Raw genomic sequence first — 19,772 nt, forward strand, 5'->3', positions numbered from 1 at the left:
GCCCATGTCCGATCCGCTAACATGGAGCGGGGCAGAGTTTATGACCGACACTGCAGCCACTGTTGACCTCGCAAAAAGAGAGGTTGAACAAGATGGCGGCGTTGTTAGAGAGACAAACAAAGCAGAAGGAGGCTCTGGAAAAAGAAAATCTGGAGCTCAGTGTTGTTGCTCAAGAGGAGATTATCAGCTTCAGCTCAAGGCAGGAGGCACAGGAGAATGTGATAAAACTTCAGCAAAACTATGAGGGGGTGAAAGGACCCCTGGAGTCTGAGAGTGAGATAAATAATGTCCTCTGTGAGGAGATACAAGACCTTAAAGAAAAACAAGGGGCAGGATGCCAGAACAGCAAGGATCATGAAGACAAAATAAAAGCCTTGGAATACGAGGTGTTGCTCCAAACCATCAACAACCTGAATATGACTGAGGAACCAGGCAGATATGGCTCCGCAAGAGGAAACCTCCAAACTCCAAAGACAAAACAGCTCATGTCTGGAGGAGAAGGAGAAAGAGATGAAGGTGTAAAAAGTAAAGAACCAGCACCTGAGCCTCCGCAGGTGAGCTGGCGAGCACGTGTTGAGCTGCCTCACCTGCCAGTGATAGAGATAAAGAAGAGGAGGTTCATCAACTTCTTCACTTGTGACTCGTCATATCGAATCAGAAGAAGAGAGAGATTCACACTGAGGCAGGAGGAGAACTTAAAGCTGCATTTAATGATTATTGCATTTCTGGTCACTTGAAGAAAAAGAACTCATTTACTGTAAAAGGTGAAGAGATACTACGGTGGCCCTGAGAGCTCAACACACAGCAGCTTAAAAAAACACATGCAAAGACACAATCACGCCGTAAATTCAGAAAACATCTTCATCAGTTTCACAACACATGCTACAAAAAAATCACAACACATGCAAATAAACTAACACGCTGCAAATTCAGTCCCACAACACAACGGAAGTGTTTCCAGGGGGACACTAAAAAGTGATGGACCTGGCTGGGACTTGCTGTTCTCCTGTGTCGTTTCCTTAAGTTGCAGTGTGTTGAGCTCTCGCAGTAAGATACACTTAGCTGGCAATTTATTAAGTACACTTTGCGAGTCTTTACTGGATTTGTTGAGAGGTGCTGACTCAACTGTATGGATGCAAACTGGGTTTATTTTCACCTTTTACAGTTGTTAATCTTATATTAAATCTGATTTCCTTACTCACATGATCAGATTCCAGTAGAGACTTAAACCCACAGAATAATGTGCAGTAAAAAAACGCCTAGCTTTAAGCATTCGGTGGCCAACAGTTTAAACCAGTTCAGGACTGTTCGGTGTCCCGTCTCCCGCTTTGACCCCCGGTCGTCTCCGCAGAGGGAGGTCGCTCTTTGAATTGTCTCTGCCGAGGTTTCTTCCACCTTCCTTTAGTGTGTGGAGGTCAGTGGGACTTTTTCCTTGTCTTCTCAGAAAACGTGGGCACCGGGGTCAGGAGCCGTTGACACCTCGGGTCTGTACAACCAACTGAGACGTGATATCTGATCAGTTTGTGCCTCTCATGTATTAGCATATATCCAATCAAAGACTAATCATCAGTTTGACAATAATAACTTCAAATAATAATTAACCGGTGATGTTTAAAATCCCAGACAGTCATTTAAAAACACTAACTGTTGTTCTGAAGGTATTTCCAGAAACCCCAAAGACTCTTTAACATCTGGATGAAGAAATACTGCGTTCAAATGATGGATGGCTACCTGGATAACAACCAAAACTTGGGGAACAGGTGAAAAAAATTTTTTATTGTGCGGCAGATGGAATATTTTTTTCATCCAGATGGTTAGAAGATTCTTTGAGGATTGTGAAAATACCTTCAGACCAGAGGTTAAAATGACGTGGACTCAGATTCAGGATCAGATCCAAAAACAACTTGCTCAGGAGAATTTCCTATACTAAACCCCTGTGATAGTCTGGTTCTGTCACAGCTGTGCAGACACACACACACACACACACACACACCTGACTTATTTACAGTGTCACAGTACTTTGTCTAAGTCTGTAATACTGTTTCCATTCATGCAGACATAGACACAGGCCGACATATGACACATCACACAGTAAATAATAACCGCAGCATGTGTGTATATAGTGTTTCTTACTGGTTGTGAGTTCAGATCACTGAGCTGCTAATAGATCTCAAGCAGAGAGAAACCTGGGCTGTGTCCGAAATCACACACTACTCCCTATATAGTATCATAGTATCCCATAATGCATCATGAAAAGTAATGAACAGCCACCATGCATCTTACGGTTGAGCTCCCTGTATACTCTCAGGATAGTGAGCAGGGAGGAGTGAATGAGTGAGTGATTTCTGACACAACGCTGGTTTCAAAGCTGCAGGTTTCCTTCCTGCTGCAGAGACCTCTGGGTAAAAATACACCAAAATCCTCACCATCGCAACCTGCAAATTGCACCGTGTAAACTGATTCCTTAAGTGGCTCTTGTCTTTATTTCAAATTTTTGACTTAGTGCCTGATTGATGCATTTTGAACAAATTTGTATTAAATGTGACAAAGGTTAAAACATGAACATGCACAAGCTACGGTGGCCCTGAGAGCTCAACACACTGCAACTTAAGACTAGAATTACTGCTTTGCAGTTGTATCCCTCTGCTACTCTGACTAGGTTCAGGTTACCTCCCTGTTTATCCAGAATCATATAAAATATGAACCATTTGTGTGACATTTGGTCCTAGTTGTTGTGTGAAGTCTTGAGTAATGGCTAAAAAGTGTTTTCTGAGGTCACCGTGACCTTTGACCTTTGAGCACCAAAATCTAATCAGTTCATCCTTGAGTCCTAGTGAATGTTTGTGCCAAATTTGAAGAAGTTCCTTCAAGGCGTTACTGAGATATCGTGTCCATGAGAATGGGACGGACAACCCGAAAACAACATGCCTCCTGCTCTGGCTGTCGCCAGCGCAGAGACATAAAAACACATACAAACAGACAAAACACTAACAAATTCAGAAAACGTCATCAATTTGACAACACATGCTCTCCTACTACTACACAACAAATACAAGAACACACTGCAAGTGACACAGACAACAACAGAAGTGTTTCCAGGGGACAGAAAAGGTGATGAACCCGGCAGGGACGCACTTCCATGGATCTATTATGATGTATTATAAAACATCCATGTGTGCGTCCTTGCTGGGTTCATTTCTAAATTGTCAGACACGACACAATAGACTATGGATCCTAGAACCTAAAAGCCACACCCTACCCATAATGCCATATGTTGTTTTCTTAAGCCATCATAGACCTTTCAGTCATATTCTGCTAATTGAATTGAGCTGTGGAGAGAAATTGCTGTAATAAAGTGAGTCAGGCTACAAAATATTAGCTTTTATATTTGAATGGCAAGGAAGAAATCAGCAGTGTAAACAGTACTGACTCTTTGAAATCAGAATCACAATTACTCAGTACATTTTCCTCTCCTGGGGTCATAACCAATTAAAACCAAACCTAGCAGAAAAATCAACACTTGACCACACATCAGCATGACAAGAACGACCTAACATCACAGAAACAATCATTATGAAAAATGAATTTAGTGTGTACTTTTTAGTTTGGCCCATGTCCGATCCGCTAACATGGAGCGGGGCAGAGTTTATGACCGACACTGCAGCCACTGTTGACCTCGCACAAAGAGAGGTTGAACAAGATGGCGGCGTTGTTAGAGAGACAAACAAAGCAGAAGGAGGCTCTGGAAAAAGAAAATCTGGAGCTCAGTGTTGTTGCTCAAGAGGAGATTATCAGCTTCAGCTCAAGGCAGGAGGCACAGGAGAATGTGATAAAACTTCAGCAAAACTATGAGGGGGTGAAAGGACCCCTGGAGTCTGAGAGTGAGATAAATAATGTCCTCTGTGAGGAGATACAAGACCTTAAAGAAAAACAAGGGGCGGCGACGAATCATTAGTCATCAGGTCCTACTAGAAGAATTTGTGATTAATGGTTCCCAAATCTCCAATTGTATAATGGCTTCTGTGCAATATTTTGTGCTGTATTAGTTGTGTTTTGAAGTTAGGAGAACATTTAAGTGTATTTCTAAGAGGTGTGCTTCTCCTGCAATGAGCTCCAGTTGGGCACAAATCTTCAGGTGTGGTTCAGTCCCTTAATACAACAGATTGTAAACACTTCTCTCACAGACCAGATATTTTACCAAGAGTGTTGTTTTCATGTTCTCTTGCCCTTGCTAAAATTATATATGTCTTGGTCAAACAAAAAGAAAACTAAACTTTCTGAACACGAAACTGCAGTCTGCACTACAAACACAGATGCCAAGTTCTATGTGGAAGTGAACCATAAACTGTATCACAATTCAGAGGCCACATCCTTTGTGGCAGCATTTGAAGACCCATTGCGCCACAGCAGCGCTACTAGACTGTCACATTTTGAAGTTACCTTCAAAAGTGGCCAAGAAATGGGTGGATCCTTCATGGCCCGAATTATCCCATGATTCATTTGGTAATGAAAATAATATGGCAACAAACAACGCTGACAGAGAGCCTGAGGATTACACTTTTAAATGGGTTTAGCTCAGTTGAACAGCTAACGGTACAACTCTTAAAAAACCTAGAACCTTAAAACCTGTAAAAAAAAAAAAAAAAAAGTTACATGTGTTCAAGGTTGCTAGGCAACAGGAGCAGCACTTTGTGATGCAATGATAAGGGTGAGCACACACCCTCTGCAGGCTAGACCATCTCATTTCGGTTCAGCCTTTGAGGTCTACGACGGAAGATGTGGCCCCTGGACTGGGACAAAGCTATAGTCTCACTTTCCTCTTCGTTGGTCTTAAAACGGTGTCACTGATGTGTGGCGGAGATGTCTCAAAACTCCTGATACTACAATTCAGACTGCTGAAGCCTCATTTTAGCGTTGTCTGTTTATATGAAATCACTTACACTGAAATCATGCTAGGAAAGGATGGCTAGTATGGGGAGCACTAACAATTAAAGTCACCAATAACCCTGCAATATGAAAAAAAGTAACCTTATCTTTTAAGTAATGATCCCACATAGTCCAAATGACTTCTTTACCTTTAAACCCGTTTTTTTTCTGGCAAATTTTAAGTTTTACTAATGCTACTTAGCTGACATTAGCTAACGGTTATTTACTCCCGTTTAGAAGAAACGTGAATTCAGCACCAAACTTAATTTGTTTAATTGCTAAGAGCTGTCTGTAGTGGTGGAAAGCAACATCAATGTTTCCTTATATTTTTATCACTTCTTTATTTACTTCGTCTACTGAAGTTATCATGCTAACCAGCAAGCTCTGGCACAATCAGACTGTCTTGTCACTTTCCAATACCGAGTCACTGTAGTGTCCAGTCTGGCCTGAATAAGTAGTGCTGCTCAGAGGACGTATTTTAACCTCTGGTGTTGTAGATGCCACGATGGCTGAAGCTCTTGGTAAGACTGGTAAATAATGCCAACGTTGGCTATGTAGCGATAAGAAAACTTACGAATAACTGTGTATACCGTGAATAATTGTGTTTTGGGCATTTCCTTGCTGTTTTTGGGTATAAAAGTAGAACCAAATTTTATTTTCTTGTTTTACTTAAAATATTTAATTTTTTAAAATCTATTTTTAAATTACTTTAACTTGGTATTATATTATTATATTTCGATAATAAGAAATGAATATAATAATAATTTGTGACCTCTGAAATGCTGCCCTGATTCCTCACTCTGTTTTTGAGAAATAAGAAAGTAGGGGTCCAGAATTAAAGACAGTTGTCCTGCTGCCCATCTCTCATGGGGGGCACTCATGAAGCGGGGCTTTGTAAATTTTGGAAATTATATTTTTCTTACCAATCAGAGCTGGCAGTGTTGGAAGAGTATTGTTACTGAACTCACTGAAAATAAATATGCCCGCAGTCTGTTCTTCAGATCAGAAGACTGCATGTTACAACACAGCATGTTGCTGTTGCACACAGCACCACGGAGTGGCAAACACTGAGTACTGCTGATCATTAAAAACCAAAACTTCTGGCACATCACTCTCCCCCAGTCGCCACCCGTACAGCACACAGAGCTCAACGTCACAAAACAAGTAGTTAAATCCGTATAAAAAGTAGGTTGCCTTTATTAGAAGCTGGGAAACCAAAACATTATCAACATCGTCGTTGTTAATACTTTTTTTTTGTAAGACCACAATATTGCCATTGCATTTACCAGCATCATCATCATCATCGCTTCGCACTTTTTCCACAACATGCAAAAAGATTCAAGAGTTCAGCGTTCCTTTTCCACACTAGTGACAAAAGCTTCTCCACTTGGTCTTCTGTAAGAATCACAACTTGGCTTACATTTTTACATTGCCAGTACAACTGAAGGTAAATAGAAAAGAAACATCAAAAACAGTACAACAGAAGAAATCGTAGAATGGATGAAAAAGGAGAAATTCATAGCCTTATGCCATGTGCCTCCTGTGGGATGATAGAGAGGAACCTCATTCAAGCCCTCAGTGCTGTGAACTACAAGACATTATCTGATCCTACTGCAAACAGAGCTCTCAGAGCTTTTTACACTGGTATAAACATTTTTCCCCCTATTTATTTTATTGTATCCAATCGTCTTAAAATGACATTAAGGACTGGGTGCCAATTTAGGACCTGAATGTAGAAAAACACACTAACCTGCTAATGACAGTCGTAAAACAATCAAATGTGCTTCTGAACCAGGGACTAGGTTCGAGTGTGTCCTGTACACATCCAGGACTGAATTCTGTTGCAGTCTTGGGACCAATCAGAATTTCTCCTGACCAACGCCTAATAAATGAGGTTTAGTTCCCAAGATCATAATAGCAACTTTTCATATTTTTTTTTTTTTTTTTTTGCTTTGACATCAAACACTACTTATCGCAAAAAAGGACAATCTCACAAGTGCTGCACCTGATCACCGAGTCACTAGTTTTGAGATCGTTTATGGCTTTGGATGGTCTGCTGATCATACAAATTGTTGACTTGTTCTAAGCCTAATTTGCTGCTTGTAGCAAAGACCTAAAACATGAGGACAGATTACATTCTCAGGCCTCCAGTGATAATATCAGAGCCACCACTCAAACTCAACTCAACGAAAATTAAGGCATTAATAGACAAATGAATGCCAGATATATACTGAGCTGCCCACCTCATCGTTTCAATCTTTTCTAAGCATCAGTACCGTATTATTCTGGATTTTAAAATGTATCAGCCTGTGAAATACTAATGTGAGCAACAAAAAGCTCTAAGAAACAAATGGACATGGATACCAACAGTAACCATTAAGCTGATGGGACTGGGAGAAAGGGAAGGACAAGAGAAAGAAAGGAGTAAGGACAGGAGTAAATCAGGGAGGGACGGTTGGTCCAACCATCAGGCAGAACAGATTGGATAGGGTCGACTTTTTTCTTTAAAATCATGATACATTTTATTTCTTTTCTTAAAAAACAAACATTACAAAAAAAATCTGAATAGAGAATTAGAACAATGAACCAACAGGAGAAAAAACAACATTCATTTTTTTAACCCTCAAAAAACAAAAAACAAAAAAAAAACAAAAAAAAAAAAGAAAAGAAAAGAAAGGAACATCTCGCATTCCTAAAAAATAAACAAAAAAAGAAAAGATTTAGGGGTGCCTGGCACAACAGGTTGAATGTTGAGAAGATGCTGTAGCCATGCAGGGAGGGGATGTTGGTGCGTTGTGAAAAGGGTGGGGGGTTGCTTCACGTAGCATGGTGCATCATTAGAAAGCCCAACATATAACAACAGAAACTGTTTCACAGGCAGCTGATGGGCCTAGACAAAAGAAAAGCCACACCCTCTTACAGGAAGTACCCCACAGGTATACAAATCATACAAGTACATAAAAACACACACGTCTTGGCTTGAAATGTGTGACGGTGGCAGTCCGGCACGTAGCAAACAGTCAGCGGTGACCCACCACTCTGCTGGTAACACACCTCCAACTGTTTGATCTAAGAAGCAGCAGCTACAAGTGGAATACTTTTCAAAATAATGCGCTTTACTTAATTCTCCACACAGCCACACAAGAAGTCAGGGCATGAATACAGTCTGAAAGAGGTTTGGGTGATCTTTTAAAAATAAAATTAAAAAGATGCTGCTTTAACCGCAAAACGGTTTCAGAGGGTTTTTAAAAAACAAACTAACGCGGCTCTGTTAAAACACGCTCCTGGTTTAAAAGCACGTGTACCAGAGAGAGGATAAAGGCTTCACCCCTGCACGTGTTGACTTAACATCGCTTTGTAAATACAGCGCTTTAGTAACCGACACTGGGAAACTCTGAACAACACTCCCAGTAACTGCAGATATCAGAAAGGTAAACAGGGAAAAAAATTGTGTGGCCACTCATGTTAGATCACTGATAATCCCAGAGGAGGAAAAAAAACAAAACAAACACAAACACTAGTGAACTTGTCTGTTCACACTCAGGACGGATGCTCACCAGTGGGCTCTTTGAAAGGCAGAAACGTTTAGAAAATAATGAAGACAGGAGGGTGGGTGAGGCTGAATGTTGACAATATAAACTCCTTACGCCGTATGATCATGGGCACAATGTCTTAGTTGGAATGGGGGAGGGGAGGACAAGAAAAAGCACACCAAGTCCAAACCATTGAGCCAGGCCACCAGGAGGAAAAAAAACCAACCAAAAAAAAAACCAAACAAACAAAAAAAAAAAACTCTAAACGCAGAGCAACAAAAGAAAACAAAAACAGAGAAGAGACAGAGAGAGAGACATGGAGGATGGGCTTCAAACGGGTACCATCTTCTAGTCTTCTCCAGAGGGTGCCTCCTCTTCTGATCCGTCCTCCTCCTCTTCGTCCTCTTCCTCCTCCTCTGCTCCTGCGGCCTCCTTCGTCGTCTTGGGGGCAGGGGAGGTCTCTTTCTTCTCAGCCTCCTCCTCTTCCTCCTCCAGGGGACTCTCGGGGTCCTCCTCCTCCTCCTCTTTGGGTGAGCTCTTCTCCAGGGCCTTGGCGCTGGGGCGCCCCTTCCCCTTTCCTTTCATTGGGCTGGGGGTCACTGGAAAAAAAACATGCATCAGTTAGTGACCGTCAGGTTATGATTGAGTCTTACTACTGGCAACTGTGAACTGGAGCGCGGGACTTTTACATATACATGAACATCCATTACATTCAAGCCAAACCAGTTCACACAATGCTGCTTAAGCAACAGAGTTTTAAATCTGGTATCTGTGGCGACATTCCCGCCCGGGTCCACCGGTACGATTGGGTTTTCAACCATCAGTGATCGGTTTGCTCGAGCTAAAGAGGGGAGCATCCATAGCGATGGAGAATGCCTGAGATCGGAGGCTCCAGATAAAAAAAGAAACTCGACATTCGGACGAAAGATTACAGTCTAAAAAAGAAAGCGATCGACAGTGAGGACAAACATGAATTACCACTGGCGTGGTGTGAAAGAAGAGAGTCCCCTCTCTTCTTTCACACCACACCAGTGGTAATGGGGCGAGGGCAAACATGGATATCGCCATTTGTAAAATATTTGGTGAAGGCTATGTAACTATATTTACTCTACCTATACAAACTGATAAGTGTCTTGCAATGGTGGAAATTTCTCTATATTTTTGTAATTATTATTATTTTTTATCTATTTTGTAATTGTTTGCAATTTAATACATAGTATGAAATTACAGAAGCCTAGATTTAATCCTCTGTTTTTTAACTGTGTTTTACTTATTTTCATCCGCAACAGATTTTGGATGGTTCTCATAACATTAAGCTCTACTAAGCCTTCAGCTAATAACTTGGTGAAATCTTTATATCTGTGCATGAAGTATGAAGGCAGAACCAGGAGGAGATTATCTTAGCTTGTCATAAAGACGGGAAGCAGGGGGAAACAAGTTAGCCTGGCTCTGTCCAGTTTAACAATCTGCCGATCAACACCTCTAAAGTTCACTAATTAACATGTATCTTGTTTCATTTATCCTCAAACACAAATGACAACAACTTTCTTGACAAACAGCTGGGCTCTGTTTCCTCACTGTCTTTTCATCGCCGACTTTGAAAAGTGATAATTGAAGATATTGCACAATATTACTGGGAGGATAAACTGGTGTTTGTCATCAAGTAGTTACACAATGTAACCCCCTCTAAAACATGGTGATTTTAAAGTTGTGTTTGTGGACAGAGGAAATGTAGAGTTTACTTGTTACTGAGTGAGCATCAGAGCTGCTGTATATTTTTTTAACTTTAGACAGAGCCGGGCGAGTTGTTTCCCTGTCTCCAGGTTGCCTGGCAACCGGTCCCCCACAAGAAAAACTGTCATTTATTACGGTTTAGAGTAAACAAATGAGATTTAATGTGTTAACTACGAAGACGTTGGTGTCAGAGCTTCATATTTAAGACAGACATTCAGTTAAAGCTGAAGGGTGGGACTCACATTTAGGGTTCCCTCGATCACATTTTTTTGCCGCTGATACCCATCATGTATGAGTGATATCGGCCGATCCACGGCTGATCATTTTTGTCAAGCACTGCAGATGGCGTACGTTATATCAGTCTCTCACACTTTGTAAAAGTTCCACACAGCCGACATGTTTTGTTTTGGTGGCCTGTCGTGCACCGGCACAGTGAACATGGTGGGAGGCGGGACTACACTACATAGCACACAGCGCTTTTCTCAGCCGCAGACACCAGAGTATTAACCACAGGTGATCGGTGACTAGAAGCATTAATTACGATCTATCAATCACACATTTTTAATGAAAATTAATCAGCGCATCCCTAATTACATTCAAGCCAAACAAGTTCACACAATACTGATTAAGCCTCCAGGTGAATCTCTCTGTATTGCGCAGTAAACTGAAGTTTTAAATCTCCTGTCTGAGGCGCCTTTACCACGCTGTGCACCAGGCGCTTTTTACATCAACCAGTGAGTTTGCCAGAGCTAAAGCTTCTGTCGTCTGTATGTTCACTGTAAATATATCTGGAGGCTCAATAAAACACCAGATAGACATCTTCAGTATATCTCTGGTGTTTATTATGTGTCCACCATCAAACACAGTACAACATACTAAACGTTTCTAGATGAAATACATCAGTAGGAACCTTCAGCCTGTGTTGCTTGGGGGACACATTAAAAGTGTGGGAAACAACATTGAGCCTCCTGATATGTTTACAGTGAACATATAGACAACAGGACAAGGTGTCAGAAGGAGCAGCTGAGGTAGTTGAAGGAGCATGGTGGAGATCTGATGCTCCAGATAAAAAAGACACTGCGTTCAGATGAAGGATCACAGCTGGACAAAGAAAGTGATTGACAGCGAGGACAAACATGTTTTACCCCGGTGCGGCTTTTCCTTGTTGAGACACATATGAATGTTGCTTTACTGCTCTTTGACATGTTGGAATAACTAAAATATTTGGAGTAGACTACGTAACCATTACATTGTCTTGGAACTGTTTGTCTGTTTTCAACAGTGTTTATGTAGTTACTCTCACAGCCAGAGGGGGGAGACAAAAGTTACATACTGCAGGTTTAAGAAAAGATACGTCTAAAAAAAAAATTTTTCTAGCTTTTTTTTTCAAGAAAGGAGGAAGCACTTCAACACTAGAAACGGTACTGCATCTAACTTTGTAACTAAATATCAAAGATGGGACAAAGCCTTTGTTTTGCAAGTCTCAAATCTCAAGTCTTGGCTACGAGATCAAATGTTAAGCCAAGACTAAGACTGTGTTAAACTAAACTCTTACGAAAACAAATCGTCACAACATTTAAGATCATTATACATTTTTCATTAGAGTAATATTTTAGTGTAAGAATTTACAGAAATAATGGCCATTTTAATATTCTGTATTCACTGATTTCAAATTAACTTCATAACATTTAAAAGCAAAATGTGACTGGGGTTGGGTTGAATCCATTATCAAATCCATTTTGGTTCAGCTTTCAACATTTACCACAAAAACTAACTAACTAGAATAAATACAATACTAACATTCGATTATTTGATGCTTTTAGGTTTTACTTTTGGCTGAGAAGTTAGAAACAGCTTTGAATGGCAGCCTGATTAACAACCTGTAGATATAGACCTAGAACAGAAGACATGAAATGAAACAGTTGCAGCCTTCTTTACCTTTCAGCACTTATTTCTCACAGACTACCTGATACGCTGCTGAACATCATGATCCAGTAAGTTGATAAAGTTTAATAACTGTTGACAAAACATAGATGTACAACTGCAGGGCTTGTGCTTCATGACTGGATGTCTCACCTGTAGCCTTTAGTCGGGGTTTGGGGCTTTTCTTCTCTTTCTTGTCCGTCCGTCCCCGTCGAATCACCTTCTTGCTTCTCTTCTTGGAGTGACCATAGTCGCTGTCATCATCGTCCTCCACCATGAAGTCCTCATCGCTGCCGGACTCGTCGGCTGTGCACAGAAATGGGGTGTATAGTAATCCTTTCAACACAGATGCTCTCCTGTGGTATTATTGATTAACTAATGTGATGACAAAACTATCGCACCAGAAAGAGTACAGAGCAATTTCAGATGAATATTGTCGAGTGAGTTTGTTTTTGTGTCAAGCTCGGTTTCCAGTTGAGTATAAATAATGTCTGTCAGCTTTCAACTGCTCACCTCTATTATTTTATCAAGACCTGCAATAATATAATTATTGCTCTAAAGAAGTGGTTTACTACCTATTTGGCCTGTGGGCCCCTAAAATGTAGTAGCATCCACTTGTGCCTTAATAAGAAGCTCATTAGCTAATTCTTTTCCCCAAATGTACTGTAATAAAACTGTATTTTTCTTTCCTATCCTTTTAATAACTGGGGATTTGAGGCCTTAACACCAAAGCTGGGAACCACTGCTTTAAAGCTTCTTTTTATGTGACAAGGATTTCAGGTTTTTCTTCTATGATCCTGCACATGACAGTGTTAGAAAATGTAGTTGTTCCTGTAAACCAGGCTGACAGCTTGCTTATGGGGTATCAGTTTTTGTTTGGTGTAGGTAGCATTGACAGTGCTGAGGTACATACGGTCCAGGTAGGATTCCTCTTGGTCTTCATGCTCCTCGTCCTCGCTGCCGCCGTCGCCCAGCAGGATCTCCCTCTGTTTGGACACAGCCTTGGAGGCTGCCTGGCGCACTGTACGCTTTCGACTCACTTCCCTCTCGTCATCACTGTCATCTGCACGACAAACGCACACAGTTACACAATGTTTGTTAACAATAGAGGTGAAAAGGAACAAGACAACAGCAAAGAGAGAGGATGAAGTGTCTCTGTGGATTAACCAGGTTAATGCATTAACTTCTTTTAGCAGGTTTTCGTGACCGAGTGTTAATTGTGATGGTGACAATGCCATCAATTTCTGCAGATGTGATAAGTTATCAGTACAACGCTGTTCTTCAAATAATACCTTTGTTTTTTTCCTTCTTATTCCCCATCTAAATTCTTTTGGAATCAATTTCATCATGTGCAATCTACACACTCCTGCTTTTCAGAATGTTTCAGAAAATTACAAAAGCATGGATGCTACTAGCAATAATCTGTTTTTTTGTTTGTTTTTTTAAAATCAATCATTCAGTCTATGAAAAGAGAGAAGATAGTGAGATATTCCCATCAACAGGTCCTGAGAGTCAAACGTGATGTCCTAACCCGTCCTGTTTTTTTCTCAACCAACACTCCATAATAGCAGCTTATTCTCACAAGGAAGAAGCAGGAAGCAGCAAATATTTGATCTTTTTTGCCTTAAAGACCAATCGAGTATTGTAACTGTTGCGGACTAATTTTCTATCTGCCCCTACCTCCAATGTCAGTTTCATCGACTTAATATCATCTAAACCGCAGGTGTGAAGAAGCATGGAATCAGTCTTAGTCTCTGCAACCATCCTGATTATCCGTCAGTGAAGCCACAACTATAGTGATTTTTTTTTTTTTAAACATCTCAATTGTATGTTTTTCTAAACTCCTGATGCATTGCACATAGTTTGTTTTCATAAATACAGATTAAAAAAAGTGACACTTCGTTTGGATATAGAGTTCAATTCAGTATTTGTTACATTTCAATGTGTTATTAGTTTTTATTTAACAATTCAACTGTTTCGCCCAACCCTTAAATGGTTTACTGATTGTTGGTTGAATATTTTTATATACATGTCAATGAAGAACTGGTGATTTAAAATTCACCACAAAACACACACTCTGCCGATCACCCAAACCAAACAGCTTCAAAATAAAACCTTTGATTCCTCCCAGAGTTAAAGGGCAGACATGTATATATAATGAGGATATTGTTTAGACTATCATTAATTCCTAGATTAATCACAAAAGTTGAGATGCCATCAACATTTATTAGCTCTGCTCAGAGGATGACAGTGAATTACTGATCAGGCTGGTCCAGCGTTCCTCTCGCTCACAGTAATAAATAAAAGCTGCACATCACAGTGTCTGGGAACGTTGGAGGCAAATGACTCAATCAGTCACCATCAGCTGGAGATGTGGGAGGAGTAAGAGCTGTCCGTCAGCCACTGAGCTCAAGTTAGTGTAGGACCAAGTTAGATGTTCATATGTCAAAAGATCAATGTTAATGGCTGCTGGCTGGGCCTTCACCTATGGGGCTTGGTCTGGCTCAGCCATTATAAATTCCACAGGGCCACCACCTTGTGGGTGCACCTCCTGGAGATAGAGGTGGGTAATATAATGGATATGCTCCATATATCGCGGCTTGTTCCACGTGGGATGTAGTAAAATGACTATATTGCAAACTCTGAGTACAAATTGTCACATAATAGTTTTAAGCCACTGACATGAAATGTGCTTTGGCGTTTCACTCCTCTTGCCCTCTCCTGTCTCCGTCTCACAGACCACACACTCCCCCGCCCATCTAGAAAACTCTCCTGAGTGAGTACAGCTTTGCGTGCGTGCAGTGGCTGCGTCGCTGATACTGCAGTTCTGTTTGTAATTAGGGTTTGCCTTGACTATTGTTTATCCTCGAGCAACACACACACACACACACACACACACACACACACACACACACACACACACACACACACGGGCGCGCATGTGTGTACGCAAAGTACTGCACTTCACCTTTTAAATTATTGACATAATATACCTATAACCAAAATTGGGTTTGTGCTATGACCATCTAGTACATGTGGTGATTGCGGCATCACAGACTTAAGTAGGAGCCCCGAGGTAGACCACGTGTGTCATCTGGAGTGTGAACACTTTGGCAACCCTGAGGAGGAGGGGGCAAAAAGGGATTGATGACGAAACAACACACGTTATAACCAAGTGACACCGGTGTTGACAACAAACATGCCAGACCAGAACAACAATGATTTCGCCCTCAGGTGATGTTAGGTGACCATCATGCCATTATGGCTTTTTTTTCCTGCAGCTGCCAAGTGAAGAACATGCTGTTTTACCCCAGAGCAGTTAATCACTGTAGTTTATACTAGTGTAATTCATGTTTGTCTCATAACTGCTCCATAACTCAGTATTTAAATGAGCAATTAAGTTAGCAAGTGATCAGAAGAAGCTAGATTCTTCAATAAACAGTATAAGTCACATTTTCTTAGACAAAACAGCTGATTTGTTTGGTTACTGCTCTGAGTAAAATAAAAACTGTACATTCCCCACCAAACACACTACTTAAAAAGATTTGATAGGAAATTCAAAATGATTTGGATTCAATAAAATGCTACTGAAGCCCATCACTAAACCTAGGTTACTGCTTCATGTCAGTGCCAGATATGAAGCTAGCAGGTAGTTTGGCAGTTGTTGACTGTTTATGACAGACACAGTTCTCCAAAATGTTCCTGGTAAAACTTCCAGGGGAACAGTATCATTATTTTAGAGTACTGCATTGATTTAGCATTGTACTTCTAAAAAACAGTCAGACTCACAATGCAATATTCTTTTTTCATTCATTCTTCTTCCTTGTCATAAACCTGACACCTACTTTACAGTGCAACTTGACCACCAGCAGTTTGGACAGAGATTTGGGTGCGTTATGCTAGTAGTGGCTAATGTAGCCTGCAGCAGAGATGAGCAGTGGGCTACACAGGTTCAGTAAGCTCACTTCTTTCCACATCCCAGATCTTTTTTATTTTTCATTTCAAACGTGTGGTCTCCAGATCAACCAACAATGACTGATGAAGAGACATCACTTGAGGCAGTTTATCTTCATGCAGCTGCACAAAAGACTTTTATATAATACTTTGTCACATATTCAGCATTTCTCCCAAAGACCTGGAAACAGACCAGGATGTGTAAAATTGGTGCACATTCCTTTAAGCTGATCAAATTAAAAACCTCTGAAACCATTTATACCCTCTGCCTCTGCCCTAAATTCTAGGAGGAAAAGGTAGATGTTGTTTTAACTTACTGTATACTAATGTACTGTTTCCGTCTTGTTTTTATTAAGTTACTGTCCTTTATCTTTTGGTTTTATATTTATATGTCCCATGTTTTTATGTGTGCTAAATGCATATATCCCACCGCTGCATACCCAATTGCCCCACTGGGGACAAATAAAGTGATTGATTGATTGAAACAGGCTGGTATTAAAATCTGAAACCATCTAGACAACAGATTCTGGTCTGGAGTCTGATTATAAAATTTAACGGAACAATTTAAATCGTGAAATAAGATATTTTACTCCAATTGCTCAACCCTTGGGTGAACTTTTAATCATGTAGTTGTATTGAACTTGGATTCATATAAATGTCTACATACATATGACAACATAACATCCCACATTCTATGTATCAAAGTAGATGGACACAAAATACAACAAAAAAATAAATAAATTGTAAATTGTAAATTGTAAATAAATTCCACAATCCACACAAAAGTAAATTTCATTAAGAAATTACTCCAAAGTTTAGAAATAACCATGTCACTATGTAGAATGAAGAAACTGGATTGTTACCTGCAGCCCGTTTTCTCTTTGGCCCCCTCTTGGTGGGCTTCTCCACCTTGGCTTTCTTTCCCTTTTTCCCTCTTTTTTCTTCATAGTCGCTTCCCCCATCTTCATCCTCCTCCTCTCCAAATTCGTTGTCGTCTTCATCGCTGCCAAAGTCATCTGCGGCAGCAAAACAGAGGGAAGTCAGTGAGCCGGCATTCCAGTGTTCACTGTCCACTAATCAGAGTCCAGCTGTTTTAACAGAGCGCCTGAGCCAACCTCCTCGTCCAAAGCAGAAAACAGATTTTGACTTACCTGCTGAATCATTTTTGGATTTGGAAAGCTTATCATCAGAGTCCTCACTGCAACAAAGAAGAGAAAAAGAAACAAAGTGTTAGCAACTAGAGGGAGGGTAGTGTGGAAGACCAGGATCAGATTTTATCTACATTTCATTTGGTACACAAATACCAAACAACCAAACAAGAAGTGGGGGGTGGAAAACCAAGAACTGGTCCTAGATTACTGATAACCTCCTCAGCAAAAATGTAAGAGCAACGCTTTTGTTTCTGATTCCACTGCATCCATCTGATTTTTTTTCAATGCAGTCTACAAAACAAATTGTCTCAAGTTAAGTCCTTCGGGTGTGACATGCTGATTTGCTGATGAAACAGCATGATCATCACACAGGTGTTTATTCTTATGGGGAAGGTAAAGGGATGTGTTTTGCTGCACAACATGAAGCCACATATTTCAGAGATTGTGTACTTGGCATATTGATTGCAGGAATGTCCACTGATTGCTGTTGACGGTTTGCACCAGTATCCTTGAACACCACACGGACATCAAAAAAAAAAAAAGAATGTGATACAAATATCTCTAACTGTATTGTATACAATCGTCTACTGACTCTGCGTGTTGTGCCAAGACCCTGTGTTGTGTTTATTGTTTTTTTTTTTTTTTTCTCAGTTTAAATGTGTGGCTAATCATCCACTAAAGATGACATGTTCCGAAGTTCTGCGTACATTATGTGGCGTTAAGACAACCAGGTTAAAATGCTCAAACAAAGCGAACACCACCTACTATGACATGAATTAGCAGTTTGTAATTCTCTGAGCAAAGCAGCTACTGCGCCGCTCTCAATGCATTCCTCCGTTTTATTAACATTATTATGTATTACAAGTATCAATAAGAGCAATAATAACTATTGCTACCAATAAGCTGTAGCAGTGCCTGTCAGAACAGATCATTTCCTCTTGCTGTATATATCCATGATAAAAAGAAAAAGATAAAAATTCCAATATTTAACTATTGAGTAGTGGTTTCTGGTGTGCATTCTCCCCATTGAGAATCACTTTTAGAGAGGTAATACATCACACAATACACCCATGACCAATCGAATGCAGCACGTCTCCCTCCTTCAGTGTCCTCCTGCTGAGCTTCTTCCTCTCTTCCAGCACACCCACCAGCTCTGCTGTCTGACACACTGTCTCAGCACACCTGGCTGTCTAACCCACTAAACATGGATTTGATCAACTACCTATTTCCTCTCCTCTCTACCCCATGAAGGTTTACACACCTGCCCTACTACATCCTAGTGTCTTAGTGCTGACTGTGCCCATCTCCACCCTGCTCATAGAGTCTGCTGGATCCTCAAGGCCACACCTGCTCCTCTCTGCAGTGTGTTGACGTGGTGAAATCGTAGATGCCACAGGATTGATATATATCGGTGCAACATATGTGAATGGGCTGTTTGTGCAATCCGAAAAATAACGATATAATCAGCCAATTTATAAACTCACTACATGTACTGTAGGAATGTGGTAGACACAGTTGTACCAGTCTCCACCGGGGGCTCACCTGTCATCCTGCGAGTTCTTTGAGCGCTTGTGCTTTGGCTCACGAGGGGCTGTGCGCACCTTCTTCGGCTTATCGTCACCATACTCCTCATCTACGGAGAAAGGAACAAGATGTAGTCTTTTGCTGGCATTTATCCACACACAAGGACAAGTTCATGCACCAATACATTTTTATTCGCCTTGGTAGCGCTCTCTTGATATATCTTTGCTTTTTTAATGGTAATTTTTGGAGTCTTTTTAAAAGTCTCGCTAGCAGCCTTCAGATGCCTTGCCAATCCTAAATAACTGGGATCGATGTTATATGAACAGACTAACTAAAGCTATATCTTGCTACGCTAATATATAATAGACTCATAGGTGTTTGTCACATTTTACATATTTTATAGGTTTAAAAGCTTCTAAGGCTATGTCCACATGACTACATTTTGGTTTTAAAATGCATCTCTTTTGCTACGTTTACTCCTTTCCACACAAATCAGCACCTAAAACAGAGACTTTTGGAAACACACTTGTCTTGATTTGGTTTGACAACTCTGGGATTGTGTTGTTGTACCATGCTAGCGGCACTTGTCTTTGCTAGCAGCTGTTCAGTGAAATTCTGCATTTTAACGCTACAACTGTCTATACCTCGTCGGTAGTATTTTGTGCAACGTATCAGCTGCAGAGTAGACAGATCTACTTCCTGTTTACTTACAAATAATTTACAGGTTACTATTTTATAGGTTTTAGTGCTTCTTAGTTCCTGTATTGTCTTAACGTGGCTGACACAACAGTGCATTCTACCATACAGGGTTGAACAATGTGACAGTATAGTGTACACCATGAGAGGATAAAAGTAAGTTTATCCTCCAGAGATGTTGTCGTAATAGTTAGTGGGAGCTATACCTTAAATATCTGGATGTTTTAGACATTTGTTTACAGCTGTTCCACCGTAATATTGTGTCTTTATATGATTTTTGCACCTTGATTTTTGCAGCAAGGTGATGAATTACTATATATATATATATATA

General features: G+C 40.5%; 1 protein-coding gene across 1 annotated transcript in view; it reads right to left on the bottom strand.

The window, feature by feature from the left end:
* Positions 1 to 6,105: 6,105 nt before the first annotated feature.
* nucks1a (nuclear casein kinase and cyclin-dependent kinase substrate 1a) overlaps positions 6,106 to 19,772 on the bottom strand; it is a 20,770-nt gene continuing 7,103 nt past the window's right edge. The window contains exons 3-8 of the mRNA XM_023424761.2: positions 18,764 to 18,854; positions 17,222 to 17,268; positions 16,934 to 17,086; positions 13,030 to 13,179; positions 12,270 to 12,422; positions 6,106 to 9,058 (exon numbers count right to left, since the gene is read on the bottom strand). Of these exons, the coding sequence (XP_023280529.1) occupies positions 8,808 to 9,058; positions 12,270 to 12,422; positions 13,030 to 13,179; positions 16,934 to 17,086; positions 17,222 to 17,268; positions 18,764 to 18,854 (845 nt within the window). The 3' untranslated portion in view covers positions 6,106 to 8,807. The remainder of the gene's footprint in view (positions 9,059 to 12,269; positions 12,423 to 13,029; positions 13,180 to 16,933; positions 17,087 to 17,221; positions 17,269 to 18,763; positions 18,855 to 19,772) is intronic.

The sequence above is a fragment of the Seriola lalandi genome, unplaced genomic scaffold (genome assembly GCF_002814215.2).
Source record: "Seriola lalandi dorsalis isolate HSWRI2012SDOR001 ecotype SW California unplaced genomic scaffold, Sedor1 jcf7180002054748, whole genome shotgun sequence".
Lineage (NCBI taxonomy): Eukaryota > Metazoa > Chordata > Actinopteri > Carangiformes > Carangidae > Seriola > Seriola lalandi.